At 34.0% G+C, this 21775-nt stretch overlaps 1 protein-coding gene and 1 pseudogene across 3 annotated transcripts; one reads left to right on the plus strand and one right to left on the minus strand.

Moving 5' to 3' along the window:
• Positions 1 to 1673: 1673 nt before the first annotated feature.
• LOC114406566 (UBP1-associated protein 2A-like) lies at positions 1674 to 4707 on the minus strand. 3 transcript variants are annotated; one of them, XM_028369306.1, is made up of 2 exons: positions 3171 to 4707; positions 1674 to 2048 (listed from the first exon to the last, which is right to left on the minus strand). In XM_028369306.1, the coding sequence occupies exon 1, from the start codon at positions 4643 to 4645 to the stop codon at positions 3176 to 3178; it is 1470 nt and encodes a 489-aa protein (XP_028225107.1). In that variant the 5' UTR covers positions 4646 to 4707; the 3' UTR covers positions 1674 to 2048; positions 3171 to 3175. The 3 variants fall into 3 exon arrangements, with proteins under 3 accessions (XP_028225107.1, XP_028225106.1, XP_028225108.1); XM_028369305.1 differs by having other exon boundaries at positions 3176 to 4706; XM_028369307.1 differs by lacking the exon at positions 1674 to 2048 and adding an exon at positions 2269 to 2821 and having other exon boundaries at positions 3176 to 4707.
• Positions 4708 to 6042: 1335 nt separating this feature from the next.
• LOC114405204 lies at positions 6043 to 12258 on the plus strand (annotated as a pseudogene).
• The last annotated feature ends 9517 nt before the right edge of the window (positions 12259 to 21775 follow it).

Here is a 21775-nt window from a genome sequence, read left to right on the forward strand (position 1 = left end):
CATAACAGACAAAACGCAACAATGCAATATTTCATGTTACTAATAAAAATCACGGAATAAAATAAAAGATACACCTCAAAGAAAAACCACACAGGTCATTTATAACAAACCTAGTTCTATTCAACACATTGAATGCAACATGAAAAGTAAAACAGTTGTTTCAAGCAATTTAAGTATCGATATATTCAGAAAGAAATTATACTTTCTACGCCTTCGTTTTAGAAAAAGCAAGCATACATAATTAATTAGCTTTCTTTCTTTTATTAAGAGGGAGGAGAGAAGATGCAATAACCTGGTTACTATCTACCAAAGAAGCAAAGATTCAGAAAATGAGCAACAGCCCTGTTTAAATCCCAAGTTTAATACACAAGGTTTAAGGCTGCAAATTTCTCTAGTAAAAACCCAGAGTCAACACACTTGCCATTCAACTAAAACAAGGATAACATATTAGACATAATACACTGCAACATACCTTCCAGTCCATCGAAGCCAACCTATTCATTTGACAATTAAGCAGAGCTACAAACAAACCCATAATCAATATGACTGAATTGACTTCATCTCTTAGACTCTTACTTCGGAAGCAGGATTTATGTAGAAAATTAAACATCCATAAAACACAATTTCAATGACAAAATTCAGTTTCTTCTTTAATATAAACATACAACATTTTGCAAGTTTGAAAGAAATCAGACAAACCAACAGGATGTCATGATTGCCAGAAACAAAACTGCTTCAGCAATAACAAAAAATGAACAAGTTTGAAAGTCGTGATGATCAGAAGCATCATACAACCATTCAAGGTGGCATTCAGTGCATACAAACTTCACATATTTGGTAGAAGAAATAACAATTATTTTCTGAACATAACAAATTTTGGGGAATGTTAATTTGTGAATAGGTAGAAATAAAAGTTTTCCACCTTGGAAGATAAGAATTGAGAATAAAATTTCACTGTAGGGATTAACTATAAAAATTATGATTTTAGAGGGGTATAAAACTTTGTTGGGAATAAACATACTGCTTTCAGGAAAGCTGAGTAATAAATAAATATGTTTTATAATCCTGGGAATATCATCCACAAAAGTGAATTAATTGAGAATAAAATATTCTATGTGTCAAATGCCACATAAGGGTAAAGATTTTTCAAAGCAAGTGATTAATCAGTCCTTTGAGAATAGAAAAACTAGAGAAACAAAAGAAAGAAAAAAGAATTTGCCCAACTTTGACTTACTTCAAAATGACAATTTAAATGAGCATCATGACAAAAAAAAGATTCAAAATATGTTAAAAGAGAAAATTGAGCCCCTAAAAAAAGAGTGCATTCTTTGTGCTTTTCTGTTGGAAGGAGGTAAAAGGTTACATCAAATACCTAGTTAAGGAACTCTACTACATAAAAAGATTTCTCAAAATGTGGGAACTTTACAAGCAGATCAAAATCAAACTTAAATGAAAATCATTTGTATTTCTTCCTTTTTAATTTCAATAAACTGATTAAACCTGCAAAATAATTGCAAAGATTTAAGTGCACAACAGAAGAAAAATGAAAAAAAAATTATAATTTGGCTTCATTCCATTTTATCTTTTCAAGGGGAAAAGGTATATTATGCAATTTCATTTCAATGATTACATAAGAATGAAAAAGTAAGAAAAAAATAGAGCAATAAAAAAACAAGGGGAAACGGTATCAAATAACTATATAAAAACCATCAAACAAGTCGAGAATACTAAGTTGAAACACAATGGTACACGCAAACATAAATATTTAAAAATATAATTTGTACCGATAAAACTTCAATTCACGGTACAAAAACAGTTCCGTACGATTTTTTTGAAGATAAACCAAAGTCAAAATACTACAATATTTTGAAAGGGAAGAAAATAAGAAAAAGCAGGTGGCGAAAACAGAACTCCATTTGGTAATTAAAATATTCTGATCAGTAAGTAGCATTTCATTATAAACACGCCAATTGCATCAGCTCCTTAAACTTCAGAACTCAGAAGAAACGCCAGGCCAGTAATAAAAGACTGATGCACTTATGTGGAATCTGCAAAATGAATAAAAAAGCATGAAAACAATTTAATTGGAAAAAACGGGCCCAAAAACCAAGCTTTAGCAAAATTGGCGGGGAACTATTGAAACTCAAACAGCTAGCTCAAAATCATTTGATTTTTCAAGATGCTTAGAAAATCACATTTGGAAAGGTTTTTAAAAAAACTGTGTTGCAAACATTCAACATTATTAGAAAACAATAAGCCAACAAAATGTAGAACAGTAAAAAGTATACTACAGTGAGAAAAATCCAAGAAAAATCATTTTCCACAAGTCTTTGTGACATAAACACAGCCAAGTAGTCCATACAAAAAACTAGGAATTCCATGCTGCCTTCAGATTCCGTCCTCATAGAAGATTTTCTGGTGGGATAACTGGGAAAACTTGAAAGTGGAATTGGTAATATTCCACGAAAGGGCACCCATGACAATAACATTGATCCGAGGGACTCAACTACAATCCAAGACCAAGGATTATGACCTAAAATGAATGAGCTCATCACCCTCTCTTAACTGAATTCTCTCATGGTAGTTGATCCATCATCCTGTCAATCTCTTTTGTTCTTGGTTGTTTCACACTGGCAGTCCAATCTGTTCTTCAGTGAGTATATCACAAACTCCTCATCCAAACTACCAAGACCTCCCATCTTCAAAACATTGACAAGAAAATCACCAAAGAAGCATATCACACATTCCTCATCCAAACTACCAAGACCTCCCATCTCCATTGTCATTCATCCTCCATGTCCAGTGACATAGATGGAAACACCTATACTCATATCAACGAATATGAATGAACATATACCATTATGTTCCACGCAAACAAATATAAATTATAGTAAAGCACAACAAGAAGAGGCTACCAGGCATGGCAAAAACCAAAAAGAATGACCAATGTCAGTTCATGCTAAGCATTCAAAAATACATCATATTCGACACCCTAAAAGTTGGCACTAAAAACCCTAAGAATATACCCAACAAAGAAAACCCACTCCTTTGCTTTCACTTCCTCCAAGACCTACCCTATTCCCTTCTACAATTAAACACAGTACCAAACAGATAAAAATAAGGCCAAACAGGAAAAGACATCAATTATCTACACAAAAATGATCACACACCATACCTAGTGCCCCATGTAGGGCGCAGCTCCACCACCATACTGCCCTCTTCCAGATCCACCCTGCCCTATCTGCTGATTCTGATTCGGATACGCAGCCTGTAACCCCACCTGATTCCCATATCCTCCAACAACACCGGGACTTATATTCGGCTGAGCACTATAACCACCACCCTGCACCGCAGACCCTGCAGCAGGCACACCAGGGTTCACCGCAGCACTCGTTCCAATACTCCCCAACAAATTCGTCAGCCCCAACGTCCCCTGTGACGCCAGCAGGGCCGTCAACGCCTGTGCCATTGCCGGATTCAACGCAGCCTGCGCAGCTGCAGCAGCCGACGGATTAAACCCAATCCCCGGCCCAGCCGGCGCCATCAAGTGCCCCGGCTGCACCGCCGAACCACCACCACCATAACCCGCAGCAGCATTAGCACCAACATTACTATTCCTCTGAAACTGGGCCCGCTGGGCGTGCGCATTAACATTCCCGTGCTGCTGCTGCTGTTGAAATTTCCCGGCCTTGGGCCCATCAATCGCCTTCTGGCAATGCAAAATGTGCCCTTCGAAATCCTTATGAGGCTCTTCCAACGCTCTCCTCGCACTCTCCGGATTCCTGTAAACAAACAAACAGAACCCCTTAGGTTTTCCGGTGGCCTTGTCAAGCCCCAACGGCCCTTCCTCAATCTCCCCGAACCGTGAAAAAAACGCGAGAAGCTTCTGCGGATCCAGGTCCGCACCGACGTTGCTCACGTAGATCTTCTTCTGTGTGTACTCCGAAACCGACGACGACGGAGCCGCTGAAGGCGCCATCGGCGTCGGCGGCGGGTTGCTAACCGGTCCGATGGATGCCAGCTGGCACGCTGTCATGCGGTTGCCGATCTTCTTCTGCGGCTCCTTGAGCGCGTTTTGCGCGCCGCGGCGCGTCTTGAAGAGGATGAAGCCGTAGCCCTTGGACTTGCCGGAGACCTTGTCGGTGACGGCCTTGCAGTCCTCGATCTCTCCGTACTGCCGGAACGCGCTAATTAGGGTTCCGGCGGTAGTGTCCCAGCCCAATCCGTGGACAAATATCTTCCGGTGCACCGGATCTCCATCCGCCGCCTTTCGGATCCTCTCCTCCACATCGCGGTGCTTCGCCGCCGCGTCGCAAAGAAGGTTCAGAAGCTGGTCCTTGCCCAACGGTTCCAGAAGTTTCGATATCGGGATGTCGTCTTCGTCTTGCTGTTGCTGCTGCTGTTGTTTGACGACGTCGTTTTCTTCTTCTTCTTCTTCTTCCTCCTCCTCTTCTTCCTCGTCCTCCTCTTCTTCTTCTTCTTCCTCTTCGACCTCTTCCTCTACCTCTTCTTCCTCAACTTCCTCTTCGACTTCTTCGTATTCTTGAGGGGGATTTTCGGGTTTTGGTTGTTGCTGCTTGAGAGGTGGCTCGGTGGATAGAGAAGATTTGGGTGCTACCTTTCGCTTCCTCCCCATCGGCGGCATTACTAGGGTTTTTTTTTTCTGATTAGGAATTTTAGGTATCGACCATTCTCACTGTGATACTTTATATATATATATAATTATTTAGCCTCCACAACTTTATCTTTTTAATTTGCTTTCCCGGGATAGGAAATTGAGGAGACTGTTTGGATTTGGGCCTTTTTTTTCTCGTCCACAATATTTCTTCAAATCAGTATTTGGATACTTTATTCATGGTTCATTTTTTAAATCATTAGTTGTTTTTGATAAATAGAGGACTTCGATGATATTTGATCTTTATCTTATGGTTAGAGTTTAGACCATGGTTTTTAGACTTTGTTTAATCTCATGTTTGGATTGGCAGGACCTTGGTTTGAATTTGTATCCCAAACTTTGATATGGAATACTATGATAAAAGTGTACGTCACACTTGATTCTCCAGTGGGTAAGTCCTTTAAGGTGGATATAAGGATAGTTTATGCTTCAAAGAGAATGGTTTGTACAAATTGTTAGGCAACCTTTGGTTTATTGTTAATGTGTCTTTTATGATCATACAACTTGGGACTGCTCAAAGCATATGGCAACAAGAATAACCTTGACGGATGGAGGAGAAATGTCGGAAAAGATCACGATAGTCATGCAAACCCTAATTCAGATTTAGGGAATGAGATAATTAATAAGAAATACTAATTGTAATGAAACATAAAAGGATTATAATATAATATTGTTTTGATTAGGTAAAAATTCAATTTTGTTAGTAAAAAAAGTATTGATTATTATTTGGTAGAATTGATGCATTATGTTCATTTAATTGTATAATGAGGTTACAATATTAATAATTTGGGGTTAACTAATAAACGACAATTAAAAATGCATTTATTATTTTTTTTAAAAATTTTGTGTTTTTTTAATGTACTTAGAATTACTAAAATATTCATTGTCTTTTTTATTTTAGGGGGAATTTTGGCTTATTGTAAAGATATCGGGGTTACATATATTAATAATTTGGGGTTAACTAATAAATGACAATTAAAAATATATTTTATTATTTTCTTTTTATTTTATTTTAAATTTTTGTAAGTTTGTAATACACTTAAAATTATTAAAATATGTCTTGCCTTTTGGGGTCAAAATTTTGGCTTGTTGTATTCTATTTTATACAATAAAGATATTAATAATTTAGTGTTACATCAATTTGGGGTTAACTAATAAATGACAATTAAAAATACATTTATTATTTTTCTTTTAATTTTTTGTGAGTTTTTAATACATTTAGAATTACTAAAATATCCCTTATCTTTTTGGGGAAATTTTTGGTTTGTTATATACTACTTTATATAATAAAGATAACAACAATATAAAGTCAGAAACAACTATCATTATTGTTGTCTTTGTGTTGGTATCATCATTTGTTGCATTTCATGGCCTCAAAGATAGAAGTTGCTCTTGGTGCCATTCCCTTTGATAGTCCCACCATGTGAGTTTTTTTCATTTCTCCACTTTCTTCTCTATCCTTTGCACATTTTTACCCTCCATTCTTCTCTTTCTTTGTTTAGTATTTGTTTGTCTTGCAAAATTCCTTTGTGGTTGGTCAGTTATATGTTCTAATTTCCTTTGTTATTGTGCAAAAATCTTGAAAATATTACATTTTTATGTGGTTAGGCTTAAAAGGTAGTAAATTTTTACTAGCTTGTTTTCGGCATAGTGGAAATGCGATATCACATGGCCATGAAAATTGGAGAGTTACTTTGTTGGTATATTTGCTGGTGATTCTGTGAAGATATATGCCCATTTGAATTTCAAAGTTACCTATTTATTTCTATAATGGTTTAATTAATGTGTTAGTGTGTGCGCATATGATAAGATTCCATGTATTTTTTGCGGGGATATAATGCATCCTTATTTCCTTTTTTTTAACAATCAAAGGTTTGACCTTTTTAATGATTGAGGCAGGAGCAAAACATGATAGTACCATATTTCTTTTTGTGATTGCTTATTTATTTAGTTGTTTATATATCTACTATTTGTTTATAGTTCTTAGAACTCACATCTTTTCTCTTGTATTCTGTGATGGACAGATTTGACAAGATCATCAATAAGGAAATTCCTTCTATTGTGGTTTATGAGGATGATAAGGTGTTGTTAAATGCTTGATGGAGTCTCCAACTTCACTTTCATGATACTTTTGAACCTTTTATAATGTTTAATATATTAAATAATGCTTCAAATGCCACACCAACAAGAAATGGTAGCATATAGAAGTTTGTTATCCAAAGCAAAAGTTTTCCAATAGTTATGTTTTGTTTTTCCAGTTTAAATGAAACTCATGGCTCTTGTTGCTTCTAAAGTCTTCTTGTTAATGTTTCATTATGCTTTAGAGTCTATACTTATTGATTAGGTAAATGTGTAAAATAGTTCAATAGATGTTCCATGTTAAAAGAAATCGAGCATTGTGATATGCTATATTTGAATTAACTGCCTTAAAAAGAAATTGTTTTTAGTTTTCTTGTTGGGTTGCACATGGCTCAAATTCACAAGAGTTTAAAAAGGTTACTGATCAATTTATACCAGTACTTATATTTTTTTTCTTATTATTGTATGTATATGGATATTTTGAATTTTCATTAATCTCCTTATGTTAGTTTTCTAGTGCCTTTATATTCTTGTTTTGTTTAATGCCTAGTCAACATTCCTTTAAATAAGTAAAACCAAGCCTCCGAAACTAGAAAAAATATTTGATTTAAAGGTGTATTATATCATTTCATCTTTTATTTTCTGTTTAACAAGTCCTTGTCTTTAGGGACATAGCTCCTACCCATATTCTAATCATTCCTAAAGTTAGGGATAGGTTAATGGGTTTGTCCAAGGTATTTGTTAATGCTTTTTTTTTGCGTCTGTAGACATATTATGTTGTCTCCGATATTTATTTGAAGATCATTTATATAAATGTGCTTAGTATGCTTAATAACACTATTTATTATATATTATATAAAGTAATAAATATTTATAATTAATGTAAAAGTAACATATGATATAGGAAAATTCACATCAAGGATAGATTTTCCTTCAGTATCAACATAGTGATAGCAGAAAGACTTAATTTTTCTGATGAAAAAGATTGTGCAGCTTGCACCCTCATCTAGTAATATTGCTTTGAAGTTGTTATTTGGGGACTTTATGACTTGGGAAGTTACTTCATTGAATCCCTGAAAGTTTGTCCTTATGTGCCAACTAACACTACTACTGTTTATTATATTGTGGTTATGAAGTGAGATGTGTGATTTTGGATCCAAACTTAGTTGTGTAGATATATGGAGTTTATGAGTGTTGCAGTCATTTTACATTGCTTTGTAAATTATGTGTATTTTCTTCTATTAAATTATTTATGTTGATTATGGATGCTAAATCTTTATTAGGACATAGTCTAGTGCTTTACTAACTACCATGATTTATTTTGCTATGAAATGGTTCTTGGTAATTATGTAAGATTTTTATTCATAGAATCTCATTTTAAAATCTGGTTTGTCTTGTATTTGAAGTTAGGTTCTTAACTTCTTATATGGATCATTGATACATATGTATGGTTTTTGAAGCCTAAATAGCTTTTTGTGCTGAATCTAGTATTCTAGTTTGAAATTCTTTACCTTGTATTGCACATAAGCCATGTTGTCTTAGTCTTGCATTTTTTAAATTCAAGCTGTAGGCAAGCTATATACCTCTGAAATCATGATTTTTTTTAGGGAAAAAGGTTCTAAAGCACCTTTGTGTATGTTGTGTAGCTTGTCTTTATAATTGATTCTTTGTCATTGTTATCCCAACATATTGTTAGCAAGATGTTATATATAATGAAAATACCATTGAGAATCATTACTTGATATTGCCTTGCTTTGTTTGTATATGTGTTTCATACCAATTACCTTTCCTATAGAAGGTTACGTTACAAGTTCTACATTATAATGGTATTATTGTCACTATTTTTCTAAGAAGTGGAAGAACCTAATTTTTGTAGTGTTACCATTTCATCCTTAGTTGATATGTGTGTTTGTCGATGAGTTAATAGACACATTGGGGCAACCTTTGCTAGATGTGATAGTGTAACGACCCGTCACCTCGTCTCTATGATATCACCACTCTAAACCATGTAAATTTCAATTTTTAAATGAAAAATTCGTTAATTTACTTATGAAAAATGAAAGTAAATTTTTTGCGATATACATTCACCAAACAACACACAATTACTTAAATGAATATATATATATATATATATATATATATATATATATATATATATATATATATATATATATATATATATGTGTGTGTGTGTGTGTGTATATGCATATGTATATGTATTAACTCAATATACATCATTAACATAATGGAAGAAAAAGTCATCACGTCAGTTTGGCGGTTCCATAAAAGAATCTCATTTCATGTTCTCTACTGTTGTCCATCTACTCCCACGAATGAAGATTCACGATCATCACAGGTACCAACCACACGGTACAAAAATTATAAGGGTGAGTTTATTAAAAAGAAATTAACACAAAAATCAAATAATCATGATTAATAAGAAAACAGTAACAAATACCATAATTATACACAAACATCCATTGGTCCAACATACACTCAACAAGTAGTCATCAACCTTCCATAATTTCAATCAATCATGCTCAGTATGATGCATGCACCTGACCTCAACTCTCAAATGCAATGTGATATCATTCATCAAGAAATAGCCTAAGCGTGTTCACGCGACACTCTCACTTAGGAAAAACTAGGCAACAAGTGTCAAGATCACCCTTTCATGCACAGGCAACTCCCCCACCCCTCCACCCCTCATGGTGATCAACCTGAGTCTCAAGAGAGTTTCAAACCGAGTGACATGTCCTCAAGTACAAGTATTCTCCCTCATGAGAAACTACAAGTACTTACTGACAAAGTTTATACTATTTCCATGCAATATGAAGTATGAAACATGAACACCATCAATGCATTGACCATGGATTAAAGATTTTAAGTTATCCCCCTCTAGAGATGCTTAAAACTCTTTAACCACTCTATTTCCTCCACCAGAGATATCCATCATGGTCATTGCACCCTCCATGTACATACACAACATACATCATCACAATGACAATTTCAACATCGGCAACATCTCATCTCAATGTCATTATCAACATCCATATCATTTCATCACAATGTCATTTTCAACATCAACATCATCTCATCTCAATGACATTATCAACAACAATAACATCATCTCATATCAACATAATCATCAATAACAACATCACCTCATATCAATATTATCATAAATGCCAACATCGTCTCGTATAAACTATTATCACTATCATCTTCAATAACAACATCATTCTCTATCAACATTATCATAAGCATCAATGTCACCTCATACCAATTAATATCATCAATAACAATATCATGGGTAAATCACATTCTGCACACACATACATATATAGTTCATGCCTGAGATTCACACCCCCAAGTCTTCAGACGATACAAGTTTAATAAAAACAATTATGTCATTTATCAATAACAGACTCATCGCATCCCATTAGCCAAAAACATAGTTTTTCTTGAAAACCAACATACAAAGGGACAAACATGCATTCCTATAATTGGGTTCCCTAACCCCAATTATGGTATCAAAACCATAAAATTATAATAAACTCCCATCACCTATTGTTAGCTCTCCATCAGTTCCTCTTTGCGTCACTCAAAGACTTCTCTTGTTCACGTTTGTTAGTCCAAACACAAGGTTCTATATACCAAATTGAGAGAAATTTAGTATAGATTTCAAAAATAAGGTTAATAAAAACATTCAAGGTCAATTACCCTTGTCAAAACATAAAGGGCTAAAGGGTGTTATGGATTCTACTATAAGGAGACATCATTTTGAAATTTTGATCACGCCAATGTGATCGGGGTTCAACGAAGGTCACGATACTAACATCGGTTTTATAAAAAGATAACTTTTACAACGTCCCATTTTCAAGAGTTTTTCAAAGTATAAAAACATCTTATTACAGTACCCAAAACACAAGAGACACTAAGAGAAACTCAAATTAACTAGGAGAAAAACTTAGAAGTCAAGATTACCTTAGAGAAACTATAAAAGAAAGGATTGAGGGCTTGTTCTCCAACGAATCCTTGAGGTGAATTTTGAGGATTCCACTCCAATTAAAATGTTCCTCTCCATGTGGTGGTTCGACAACAAGCAACGAAGGCTTGTGGTGGCCACCGATGGTCGTGGGTGGTGAAGAAGAAGGTGTTAGGGTTTGAGTGGGCGTTTGGAGAGGAGAAGAGCGAAAAATTATGTTTTTCATGTTGAAGAATGTATTTATAATCTTATAATCTGCAAATCTCGCTTAGCGAGCTCATCTCACTAAGCGGGAATCTACTTTTGAAGCTAAGCATGACTTTTCACGCTTAACACAATTCCTCTTGGGTTGGGAATTATGTCGAGCGTGACAATTCACGTTGAGCGCAATTTCCTCTCGGGTTGGAATTGCGCTCAGTGCACTTCTCGCCCTAAGCAAGAGGTAAAAAATTGTTACTTTGCAAATCCCAACATTCAAACTGTGGGGACCTGGGTTAGGAACATACAATCCAAATTTGAAGATGATCCAATGATTAACGAATCCAAGATTGCGGTTTTACCATAACAAGTTTAGGTAAAATTGGAAATCTCATAATTTTAACTTAGGTCAATAAAACTCCACATAACTCAACATTCACATCAAGCAAATCACACATGGCTAATTCACACTACACCTCAACTCATCCAAGTCAATCATATAATCAAATAACACGATAAATACATTTAAACATCGATTTATAATTAGTAAAATTTTAGGGTGTTACAGATAGAACGAGACGAAATATAACATATGGCACATTTTGAAAATATAATATAACATATCATAAAGAGTTAAAAAGTTAAACATTTTTGTTATACTAAAACGGGTAGAAACAAGGAGAATAAAACAAAATCGTTCCATTCTACTTTACCATCTTAATATATTTTTCTTTTGTGGTTTCTACTTTACATTTTCATACTCATGGTTAAGCTTTTCTTGAGGAGAGAAAAAGGAAAACAAACTATATGTACATGTATTTGGGGATGATAGAAATTATGCACAATTATTCTTAAGAAACTTTTTTATTTATTTTATTTAAATTGGCAAATCAAACTAAATGTTGAACCTTTCTATGCCTTGGATCACCACCTACAATTGTTTTACATTTTGTCCTGGTTATGTTTGTCTATGTTTGTAAATTCATCTATTATGATATTGTTTCCAATTTCTAGGCTGAGGAAAGGCACTGTGAGATTCTAGGTCACCTTCTATACACCGCTAAGCTGGATGTAAAGCAATAAGGTCTTAATGTTGGCTTCAGGATTGTAGTTAATGATAGGCCAGATGGGGGTAAGTATTCTTCTCCATGTCACTGTAGGAACATTGATCAACCATATATTATTTAATTTATAGGTTCTTGTGGTGTTTGTTCTGAATTTTTATTGAGGTGATAATTGGTTTTTGGTAGGCCAATCAGTTTACCACATTCATGTGCACCTCAATAGGGGACGACAAATGGGTTGGCCCCTTTTCTGAAAGGTCTCACAATATGTCATTGCCAACATGCAATAATGTTCTTCTTATGCAATATATAAATAATTGTTTTAAATGACTAAGTTGTGTCTTCATGTTACACCAAGGAACTATATTGTTGTGGTAGATGACCTATAATAATTATGTTTAAACTAGTTTGTCAAATTTATGCTAAAACCATACTGCAAAGTCGTTTATGAATTATGGTTGTTGATGGCATTTAAGTGTTTCCTATGCTATGTTATAATTCATACACCAACATTGGCAACATCATGTTTAAGACACAAATCATTAATTATTTGCCACCTAGTAAGCAATCCATTGGATTCAAATGAATCTTCAAAATTAAACATTGTGCTGATGAATATTGATGCAGATGAAGTTGTTGACTATTTTGAAACTTTTTTTCTCATTGTTATAAAGCTTTCTATCATGCATTTAGTGTTTGCTTTAGCTAGAATCAAGGGTTGGTTCCTACATTAACTTGATGCAAACAATCATTATTACATAGGGGTCTTAGTGGAAAGTACATGAACATGCAAACAAGTTTTTAGTCCATTCATTCTAATCGAGTCTGGTAACTTATTAAGTTCTTACCACTAACATTTATAACAAAATTAACAAACTAACATTTCCCAATAAAAAAAAGTTATTTAAATTCTTACTTCTTATATGGTTCAAGTAGGCCAACAAACAACAGAGTCATGCATTGTGTTGATGAAAATTGAGCAAAATAAAACTTGAGTGGTTCATACTTTTTCTCCTATTATAAATCTTATCATCACACATTTAGTGCTTGATTTAGCTGTAACCCAGGATTGGTTCCTACTCTTTCTCCAATTATTCTTACATTATCCCTATATGATACCTTCAATCGAGATTTCGGTCTATCCTTGATTGTTATGGAGTTTATCTGTTTTTTCCTAACAAATTTATCAATAAATTCATCTAATCTTTAAAGTTTCATAATCACCAAACTTTTAGGCCCTTTATATGTTACACATCCTTTGTTCGAACAAGATACTTGATTAGGGTTACTATATATTTTAAATAATTTATAGTATTCATTCTAAAAACATATATATTATTTTGTGTTAAATATATTTTTTCCTTGATTTAATTAATATATTATTTTAACATTACATATTTATTGGATTTATTAAATATATGTTGTTACTTACATTTTTATATGGGTTTTGATAATTCTACTCCTACACAATAGGGTAAACACATGTTTAAAAAATATTTTGATGCCTAAGCTAGTAAAGTAAATACAAATGTGAGAAAGAAAATTAGAATATGTTTCTACTCATTGTGCCCCATTAAATAAAATGTAGTTCTTAAAGATCATAGAAGTCAAGATCTTCAAAATGGAAAAAAGTTATTTCTCAATAATATAAGGAAAGTAGGATAATATGCAGAATCTTATAATAATTTCTGCTCAATTATCACTAAAGATCTCTTTACATTAAAGATCACTAATAATTGTTAATTATAAGTATATTTTGGGGTTAAATTATATAGAAATTTGTAATTTTTCTTTCCTAATTCTTCCTTTTTGAGAAAATAATTGTTAAATTGATATCATTTAAGTTTTTGTGTAGAGAATATTAAAAGTGATGAATTTATGATGCTTAGCGAGTAAAATAAAACCCAAAAAAGTAGGATAATTAAGGAAAACATGCTAATTAAGGAAAACATGCTAATTAAGGAAAGAATGACTAATTAAGAAAAAACAGACTAATTAAAGAAAACAAATTAATTCAAGAAAGTAAAGGTTGACTTAGCGGGAAAAGCCCACTTAGCACCAAGCTAATCTGCACCTATAAAAGAATAAGAGAGAAGAAGAAAAAACATACAGAGTAACTCTAGTAGGCTAAGTTCTCAATATTCTCATCTTTTGAATTTACTTCTATAATATTATTGAATTCTCTAATTTTTCTCTTTAATTAATCAAATTAAATTCTTATTTAATTTCTCCTCTAGTTTGATTTAATTTTCTACCAATTTAAATTACGGTTTTTCTCATAATCTTTCAAATCAAATTTTCTTTAACTTCTTTTACAAATAAAATATTCATCTGCCAAAGTATAAACAAAGTTGTTATGGGTTTGATATTCGGACTCCCATTTTAACTTTATTACTTTGGACAAATTAGTGCACTTCTCAATCCATCAACAAGCTTTTGGCGTCCTTGCGAGAAACTTTGTTCTTTGTAGTATTTTGGATATTCTATTTTTAATTTTTATTTTTCCTTAATTTAAAAAAAATCAATTTTCATTTTTTCTTTATTCACTCTTAATTTCAATTTTTAGTTTTAATTTTTATTTTCTGCGATAGCATGCACGGTAGTGTTTTTTTTTTCTCTTGTATGCGAGAAAACAATATTGTCCCTGTAATATCTCATTTTTTCATAAAATAAATTAAAAATGATTTTATTTAAAATAAATAGAATTTTAGGAAAATAATGAGCATTTTGTAATTAAATAAATAATAAAAATAGTTTTATTAATTAAAATAATAGTTTAAGGTGAATAAAATAAATATATGTTTATAGAAAAACAATATTTTATTTATTCATTTGAGAGGGAGTAAAATAGATTTTTTTTTAATATAAAAGCATAAAATAAAGAAAAATAGAGTAACTAATAGGCTCAGAGCTATAAATAGAGACGTAATAGGTCACTTTTTACATTTACGACACGTCTATACGCTCTCTCTTCCTCTCAAATCCGTTTTCCCTTCTTCATTTTCCAAAATCCATTATTTTTCCCACATACACTCAAACCTGTTTCAGTAAAACAACGATCCCAAACTCTTTAACTGTTGGATGGTCATGAAGTTTGAGCACGAGGTTCAAAGCTTATTTTTGCACAAATCTACCTTTGGGATTTTCGAGATAATGTATATGGTGGAAGAAATTTCCCTCGCATTGAGTTTTCTCTTTTCTTGCATACACCCAATCTTGTCCCAGTAAAACTACGATCCTGGACTTGTTAACCGTTGGATCATCGTGAAAATGGACACCTCTTTTGGACCTCATTTTCACATATTTTCACCATTGGAATTTGTGAAATAATGTTTTTGCAGAGAAAAATTAGTCCCGCACATTGACAGTGAAATGGAGGCTACAATCTCTTATCCTTCTTTGTAACGCTTGGAAATCCTACCAGAACAATCAGAGGAAAAACTTAAGGAGTCTCACGAAACCACTAGAAATACTGTTATCACTATCGGACTACACCCATGAGTCCGCTTAGAGGTAAGGGATGAGTTTACCGCAATTGGGATTAGAATGAACATGTGTAGGGGTCCTTAGAGGATCAAATTGAGGTTTATTTTGAGATGTTTATTGTATTGTAATTCTTTCTGTATGATTATGTGAAATTGTTTGAGGGGTTTTACTCCCCGTGTTGTGAGAAACATTTTTGTATAATTTGTTTGTGTTTTGGATAAGATTGGCATGATAAATAGTTATATTGGGATCATGAAATTGTGTACAAGTGATAAATTGTGGGATAACATGTTGTTTTGAGATTATAACATTTTTATTGAGATCGAGTACAAGTGCAAAGTTGAACATGTGTTAATTTGCAAGATACACGTAAACATGTGATTGTGGATTGTGACATGTGAGATGTTAAAATTGTGGACATGAAATTTGGTTATGAATAAGTGAGTGGTTAACACTTGATGTGAGAATACTTGTGTTGTGAGTTGTGAATTATACAGTAACTTGACTGGTGTTTACCTTGAGAAAAATGTTTATGTGTAATGTTAAAGGGAATGTGTAGGATTCCTAGTTAGGAACCTAAAGTGTTAAATTATAGCACAATGTGTTTAACATGTTTGAAACATGAGTGTGAAGTTGTGTGTATTGTATAATTTATGAGCAGTGTCTGCATGCAAAAATTGTTTTAGGGGTTGGACCTGAATCAGGAAGGTGAGACCCTAATGAATTCTTCGAAGTCTAGGTCTTGGGGGTAAAGACACTCGGTTTGAGTGCTCCTTTAAGCCTATGTTGATCCCATATGGTTGAAGCATTCTTGTAAAACAGAGTGACCCTAACTGATCACCTTATGATTTTACTTAGTGAAAGTGACCTGACATACTCATTATGTGGTGTGTCTTGTTATGTACTCCTAACCATCCCAATGTGATTTTTCATTGACATGGTACCACATTGCATATAGGCTTGAATCTTAGTATAATTGTTGCACAATGCATGCTAATTGTTTATTATGAAATTGATGAGTGTTATTACATCTTGACCCGAGTGTGTGATTCATGTATAATGTGATGGGTGATTGAAAAATGAATTTATATGATAAAGTGGTGAAGTGACGTGGATTGATCTAGTCTTTGTTTATTTGTATTTTTTTTAGAAATGTGATAACTCATTCCATGTATCCTATTTGTGTTTGGATCTTGTGATGATCTCAAATCTTGTGTTCGTGGGAGAAGATGACTAGGTGAACGACTTTAAAGAACCTTGTGCTAGAGGATACTAGGACACAATGCTCTGATAGAATGTGACATTGGGAATGAGTTTTTATTTTAATTGCATGATGTTATTTTATTTTATTTTACCTCATTGATTTAACAAAATTTCTTTTATAAACTTTGACGACCTTGTTTTGAGCTGGATATGCTTTTAATAGGTTTTATTATTAATAGTGAAGTGAATCTGAACCTTTTTCCCACGTGAATTTGTTTATATGTATTTTTATATGTTTTATTTATTTATATGTATGTCGGGGTAGAGGGTATCATAATGTGCATGGCTCAAGATAATGCATCTAAAAAGGTCAACTATATGACCAATCCACACCGTCAAGGGTTCCATCATTGAGGGCCTCCAAGATACCATCAATGAGGAAATTTCTCTCAGAATCAAGGCTAAGGTTGGAGATCCCATCTTGGGAATAACTTCAACAAAGATCAAGGCAGTCCATCTATTTGGCCTCCCAATCAAGGGCCTGATTTATATGAGAGAACCACCAAGCTAGAAGACATTTTGAATCAGTTTATGTAGGTTTCTCTGTCATATCACAAGAGCACTGAGTCCGCCATCAGGAATCTGGAGGTACAAGTGGGCAAATTAGCTAAGCAATTGACTGAAACGTCCACAAGTAGTTTTGCGGCCAACTCGGAGAACAATCCCAAGGAGGAGTACAAGGTAATTTTCACTAGGAGTCAGAGGAGGAAGAATGTAGAAAGAAAAAAGAGAGTTAAGAAAGTATTGGAGGATGTGAGTAATGAGGAAGGAGAGAATAAAAAGAGAGAAGAGGATGAAGAAGAGAAAAATAAGAGTAAGGAGAGAGGTGATAAAGTCTTGCCTATTAATACCAAAAGTCAATTAGCTAGGGAAGCTAGAAAAAGAGATACCCTTAGTCTCAGTGAAGGACATCCTATATTCCTTGGTGCCATCAAAGAAAGACAAGGAGCAATATTTTGCTCGGTTTCTTGACATCTTCAATAAGCTAGAGATCATCATTCCCTTTAGATAAGCATTGTAGCAAATGCCCATGTATACAAAATTTCTTAAGGACCTGCTCACAAAGAAGGGCAAATACATAAAAAAATAAGAGCATCGTGGTGGAAGGTAATTGCAGTGTTGTGATCCAGAAGATTCTACCACAGAAGTTTAATGACCTAGGGAGTGTGGCCATCCCATGTTCTATTGGGGAGGTGTCAGTGGGTAAAGCTCTCCTTGATCTAGGGGCAAACATTAATCTGATGCCCCTATATATGTGCCAGAGGATTGGGAATCTGAAGATTGCTCCCACCAGGATGACACTTCAACTAGCAGACTGATCTATCACCAGACCATATGGTGTAGTTGAAGACATCCTTGTCAAGGTTCGCCAATTCACTTTTCCGGTGGACTTTGTGATTATGGATATAGAGGAGGATTATGACATTCCCTTAATATTGGACAGACCATTCATGCTGATTGCAAAATATGTTGTGGACATGGGAAATAGCAATTTGGAGATGAGTGTGGAGGATCAAAAAGCCACCTTCAACTTGTTTGAGGCAATAAAGCATCCTGATGATAACAAGACTTGCTTTAAGGTGAAGGCAATTAAGCAAGAAGCTGACCTTGTTAGGCAGCACTTGAAGTCTAAGTTTCTAGAAGAAGATGAAGACAAGTCAGTTGAGAATCCAACAAACCCTTCTAGTGTCTTCCCGGGGCCAAGGCAAGTCAGGACCCGAACCACTCTAGACACTCCACCAGCTCCACCATCGGTAATTCCTCCTCCAACCTCCTCTTCTACAGCTGGCAAGCCTTTTCCCTCTTCCTCTCAACTGGAGTAGCTCCTCCCCATGCTACAAAGCCTACACCATGGATAGTACCTTTTGATGCACAACCTTCACCAGCTATCTCTTCAGCAGCCAGTGATAACACTAGAGGCATTACTATCTCAGGCTGCCTGGCCAGGAGTTCAGTTTCCTTCTGTAAGGGGGGTGATACCTCTAGTACTCGTAATGATGATGCCATACAGGATTGAGGCTCATTTTGATCAGGATTTTTCTTTATATGTCTTTATTTATTTTCTTTTGTTTTCATTTTCTTTTATTTTATATTCATTTTAAATTCTTGTATTTAGGACAATTTAAATTCAACATGAGTATATTTTAGGGATAAATTATATAGGAATTTGTAATTTTTCTTTTCTAATTCTTCCTTTTTTAGTAAATAATTGTTAAATTAACATCATTTAAGTTTTCGTGTAGATAATATTAAAAGTGATGAATTTGTGATGCTTAGTTAGTAAAATAAAACCCAAAAAGTAGAATAATTAAGGAAAGCAAGGCTAATTAAGGAAAGTAAAGGTGGGCTTAACGTAAAAAGTCCGCTTAGCACTAAGCTAATTTACACCTATAAAGGAAGAAAAGAGAAGAAGGAGTAAACACATAGAATTACAAGAAAATACAATTCCTTATAAAAGACAAAGATTAGAAGAAGGAGAAATAATCATTATGAGTCATTCCTTCCTTTGATCCCTTTTCTTATCTTATTCCCCTTCACTAAATATTCTCCTCTTGCAATTGTAAAGCCTCATATGACTGTGAGAGACTAAACCTCATTTGTTAGGAACTTGGCAATCAATTACTCTTGATGTAATTTCTCTTCCTATCTATTTATGAATATTACATTTGCATTATCTTTTCTTGTGCTTAATAGTATTGCTTCTGGCTTGATCATCGATTTGCTTGGTAAGTTTTAGGGGTAGCATTGGAAGACGTTATTTTCTAATAGAACCGGGAAAAAGTATCTAAATAAAGTCATCACTAAGGATATGTTGATATTTGTTTAGCCTGTTATACATCTCTATTCTTAATGAAATTTACTATTTTATCTCTGCAAATTAAGAAATTTGGGAGAGAAAATAGATAAATTAGGCTCTTTCAAGCGGGAGACTAAAGTTAGAGTATACTAGTAGACATAGGTGTAAATTGGAATAATTATAAATAGAGAAAAATCATTAACATTACATCAAAGAGTAGCTTTGGTTGGCTAAGTTCCCAACATTCTCATCTTCTGAGTTTACTTCTACAATTATTATTGGATTCTCTAATTTTTCTGTCTTTAATTAATCAATTTAAATTCTTGTTTAATTTCTCCTTTGGTTGAATTTAATTTTCTACTAATTTAAATTACTATTTTTCTCATAACCTTTTCAAATCAAATTTTCTTTAACTTCTTTTACTAATAAAATATTTATCTGCCAATGTACACAAAAAGTTACTGTGGATTCAGCACTCGGACTTCCGTTTTAACTTTAGTACTTGGATGAATTGGTGCACTTGCCAATCCATCAACCCTCATAGCAACATAAAGTATTATTGTTAAATGCTAATCAATGTTTATTGGTTTGAGTAAGACATATTATTTTCATTAAAATGATTGATATATATTAATTAATTAAAATATAATACTATTAGGTAATAGAATGTAAAAGCATATTGATTAATTGCATTAAAGGACCTTCAAATAGACATGGCAACGAGACGGGGCAGGGACAGGTATTGCCTCCCCAGTCTCCGACCCCGAATCCCCAACATATATACTTGTACTTGTCCTCGATACCTGAGGAGTTAAAATTTATTACCTCATCCTCGTACCCGTCGGGTATCGGGTATCCCTGTCCCCGGTTCAGATTTGTAAAAATGTTTTTTTTGTAAAAAAATTATATTGAAAATCTGATTTAAAAAAAAATTATTGTTACACATTTATTTTTAACTACTTTTATTTGCAGCGTTTACAAAAATCATCAAGAAAAGAATCTTAAATTATGTAAAAATTATAAAAAAAATTAACAAGTAATTAATAAAATTTTAATAATTTCATCATCGGGCAAGTACGAGAATGGGTATGGGACGGGTAGTGACATCCCCATCCCCGACCCCGACCTTGATTAAAAAAGTCAGGTAATCCCTGAACCCGAACCCGCACCTGGTCAACTTAGGTATTCCCCATCAAAATCGGGACGAGTTTGGGTGGATACCCACGGGTATAGGTTTCATTGTCATGCCTACCTTCAAATGATGTCATTGTTAGAGGAATGGGTTTATCAATGACATAACATTAGATTATTGATGGCTCAAGGCTGGCAAGTCTGATCTAAGCTTCTCATATTTTCCGAAAACAAACAGAACAATAGATTTACATATGCAGATATGCTAATAACCTTGGTTGCACTCGTGTCTGAACTATTTTTTGTGTTATCAGATGTTCTACAACTAGAGTTGGACATGCAGGCAATCATGCCCATGAAATCCCTGTGAAGCCCACATTCAACTCATTTTTAGTGAGTCAGCATCCACTCACACATAATCCATGGACTCATTTTTAGTGAGCCCACATCTACGCCCAACTTCTTTCTTTGTAACTTTTACTAAAATACACAAGTATAAGTGTTTTATTTAAAGTAGGTTATAAAAATCCCACAAAGACATGTGAACTAGTCTGTTTAACCCGTGTGAACTAGTCTGGTTAACTCGTGAGTTAAACAAATTGAGCTCAAAAGACCCACAATTCAATGATGTATTTTTTTTATCATTTAGGTCCACAACAATCTGATTGTAACCAGAGTATCCATCCAAGAAACAATAAAATGATTGTCCAGCTAATCGCTCAAGCATTTGATCCATGAAGGGAAGAGGAAAGTGATATTTCCTTGTGGCATCATTCAATTTTCTATAATCAATACACATCCTCCACTTCGTGACTGTTATTGTGGGGATCAAATCATTTTTCTCATTCTGAATTACAGGCATGCCACCTTTCTTAGGAACTACCTATACAGGGCTAACCCATGCACTGTCAGAGATGGGATAAATGAGGCATGCTTCCAGCAATTTAAGCACTTCTTTTTGCACTTCCTCCTTCATAACATGATTCAATCTTCTTTGCGGCTGTCTTACAGGCTTGTACTCGGCTTCCATATTAATCTTATGCATGCAGTAGGAAGGGCTAATTCCCTTGAGGTTGGAAATATGCCATCCAATA

Source organism: Glycine soja, chromosome 3 (assembly GCF_004193775.1).
Source record: "Glycine soja cultivar W05 chromosome 3, ASM419377v2, whole genome shotgun sequence".
NCBI lineage: Eukaryota > Viridiplantae > Streptophyta > Magnoliopsida > Fabales > Fabaceae > Glycine > Glycine soja.